The 3,173-nt window shown below is 36.5% G+C and overlaps 1 protein-coding gene across 1 annotated transcript; it reads left to right on the plus strand.

The window, feature by feature from the left end:
* Nucleotides 1-224: 224 nt before the first annotated feature.
* Nucleotides 225-2,948, plus strand: LOC131658953 (uncharacterized). The gene is made up of 5 exons (XM_058928201.1): nt 225-1,035; nt 1,165-1,364; nt 1,517-2,028; nt 2,251-2,318; nt 2,389-2,948. Exons 1-5 carry the CDS (start codon nt 225-227, stop codon nt 2,946-2,948), a joined length of 2,151 nt encoding a protein of 716 aa, XP_058784184.1.
* The last annotated feature ends 225 nt before the right edge of the window (nt 2,949-3,173 follow it).

The following is a 3,173-nucleotide window of genomic DNA, read 5'->3' on the forward strand; positions in this document are numbered from 1 at the left end:
GCGGTCTTTCACGGCCTAAATCACAATGTATGAGAAATTAGCAATGTTCAAAATATTATCCAAAAAAATTCATCGAAGATACAGTTGTTAATGCTGAAGGTTATCCATTATATAGAAGAAGATCCAACACGCATGTAATTACAAAAAATAATATCAAGTTGGATAATAGAAATGTGGTTCCCTATAACACTCGATTATTGTTGAAATATCAAGCACATATTAATATGGAATGGTGTAACCAATGCACTTCTATCAAGTATCTATTCAAATACATTCACAAAGGATATGACAGAATCGGTGCAAGTGTGGTTGCTTTTAAGTCTAACACCGGACTACGGCATGAATGTGTAGATGAGATCAAACAATATCTCGATTGTAGGTATGTTTATCCGAGTGAGGCATGTTGGCGAATATTTTCATACAAGGTTCATGGAAGGAAACCTGCTGTTGAGCGAATGTTTTTCCATCTCATTGGTGAAAAGGCTGTCTATTACAAAGATTGTGAACAAATGGAGCATGTCTTAGAAAATGCAAGCGTCACAAAATCTATGTTAACGTCTTGGCTGGTAGCAAATGGAACATATGAGGAAGCCCAATCATTAACATACGGTGAATTCGTTACAAAGTTTGTTTATGTTAAGAGAAACAGATTGTGGAAGCCACGAAAAAAAGAGTTTACTATCGGACGTTTGGTGTGGGTTCCACCGACAACCGGTGAACTTTTCTATTTGCGGATGATGTTGACTGTAGCAAAGGGACCAACTAGCTATAAAGAAATCAGGAAGGTCGGTGAAACACAATATGAAACCTTTCGAGAAGCATGCTTTGCAATGGGATTTTTAGATGATGATCGAGAATACATTTGTGCGTTAAAGGAGGCAAGTGCTTGGGGGACATGTCATTATCTTAGGAAGTTGTTTGTTGTTATGCTGCTATCAGGTGCTGTAAACCGTCCTGCTCATGTATGGAAAGAATCATGGATTATATTGTCAGATGGTCTCTTATACGAGCAAAAACTCATTGCCAACAATCCAAGTACACTAACTTTAACATCCCATGCTATTTATATTCTTATCTACCACATAATACAATAACAGTACTACGCATAATGTAACCTATTGTTGTGACCTTACTACAACGACATGTTTTTTCAACGGACCAAAGATTTAACATTACCGGATGAGGCAATCCAGCAGCTGACATTGATGGAGATCGAAAAAATGCTGCAACTGAACCATCATACTCTACATGATTTCAAGCCCATTCCTTATCCAAATGACTATGTTATTCAACAGTTTGGAAACCGTCTTATATACGATGAAAGACAGTACAATATCCAGGAAATGAAGGCGGAATTTGATAACGTATTCAAATGTCTCACTAGTAATGAAATATAAGATAATCATATTTCTTATTACTAATTTACATGCTTTCTTAAACAAATATCAACAAGTATCATTTATGCATGAATATCATTTTATAGTTTTTGTTATTATGGTGTTAACAAGATGAACAGAGGAAGATTTACGACCAAATCATGGATGTCGTTATCAAACAGAAAGGTGGTGTCTTCTTCCTGCACGGTTATGGCGGAACCGGTAAGACATATATGTGGAGCACACTTGCAAGTGAATTGAGATCTAAGCATGAGATTTGTCTTACTATTGCAACAAGTGGGATAGCATCTCTTTTGTTGCCAGGAGGTCGTACAACTCATTCAAAGTTCAAGTTGCCGGTTCCATGTGTCGAAAACTCAACTTGCAAAATTAATTTCAATGAGGACAGCGCTGGTCTTCTGAGGGAGGCAAAGTTAATTATATGGGACGAGGCACCAATGGCACACAAATATTGTTTTGAAACGCTGGACAGGACTTTGAAGGATGTCATGAGTAATTACAGTAACTCCGATTCTGTTTTCGGAGGGAAGGTTGTGATTTTTGGTGGGGATTTCTGTCAGATATTACCCGTTGTACCCGAAGGAAGCCGTTCTGACATTGTCCATTCAACTATTAACTCTTCTTACATTTGGCATTATGTTAAAGTCTTGAATTTGACAAAAAACATGCGTCTATTCTGTGGACCAAGTTAAAAAGTTAAAAAGGAAATTGCAGACTTTTCAGATTGGCTTTTAAAGATAGGAGAGGGAAGAATTTTCGAACCTAACGACAGTTATGCCAACATTGCCATCGTCGAGAGTACATATCATGATTTCTTAAATTGTTACCAATCGTGTGATTATCTAAAAAACAGGGCCATTCTTGCTTCCACTTTGGACATTGTTGACAAAATCAATGACCATGTCCTTGACATGATGCCAGGTACACTTTTGCATCAATTATACTTACTGTGTTTTAGATTGTTATATCTTTCTAATGGAACCTTTTATAGGGGAAATACGAGATTACTACAGCTCTAACTCAGTTGATCGATCCGAAATACATGACAACAACATTCTTCAAGTGCTTAGCCCAGAATTCCTAAGCTCTTTAAGAACTTCTAGACTACCTAACCATAACTTAAGGTTAAAGGTTGGAACACAAATCATGCTTATGCGAAACATTGAACAATCACAAGGTCTATGTAATGGGACGAGGCTTATAGTAACTAAAATGGCTTCTCATGTCCTTGAGGCCAAATTGATGGGTGATAACAATAATGGAAAGGTTATATACATCCCGCGAATGGATATGTCCCCATCTCAATCTCCATGGTCATTCAAGTTATCGATACGTCAGTTTCCAGTTATTGTAGCCTATGCCATGACCATTAACAAATCACAAGGACAATCGTGGGATTGGGTTGGACTTTATATACCTCGGGATGTTTTCACACATGGACATATTTATGTTGCCGTTTCAAGAGTTACAACAAAAAGAGGTATCAAGATATTGATACATGATGATAAAAACATCCCAAAGCTTTCAACATGTAATGTTGTATACAAATAAGTTTTTAACAACATTTAGACCGTACGTATATATCTTATTTTCGGTTGTTCTGTTCCAGATGTATATGGCATAGAATAATAAGTTATGTTTATCACTAATTCTTGATAAGATTTTCTATATTATACTTACTGTCTTTTATATATAATTTAAATAACCATGTTTTGCATTCTAATAAAACCTACCTTTCCCGTGCAGATCATCCAAAATGACAGGATCCCAACATTT

Source organism: Vicia villosa, linkage group LG3, assembly GCF_029867415.1.
Source record: "Vicia villosa cultivar HV-30 ecotype Madison, WI linkage group LG3, Vvil1.0, whole genome shotgun sequence".
Taxonomy (NCBI): domain Eukaryota; kingdom Viridiplantae; phylum Streptophyta; class Magnoliopsida; order Fabales; family Fabaceae; genus Vicia; species Vicia villosa.

Bases quoted from the DNA above. Each gene is read 5' to 3' on its own strand.
- LOC131658953 (XM_058928201.1), top strand. From the start codon at position 225: ATGGAATGGTGTAACCAATGCACTTCTATCAAGTATCTATTCAAATAC. The intron at 1,365-1,516 runs GTATTCAAATGT...CAAGATGAACAG, and splicing joins TGAAGGCGGAATTTGATAAC to AGGAAGATTTACGACCAAAT. The intron at 2,319-2,388 runs GTACACTTTTGC...AACCTTTTATAG, and splicing joins TGTCCTTGACATGATGCCAG to GGGAAATACGAGATTACTAC.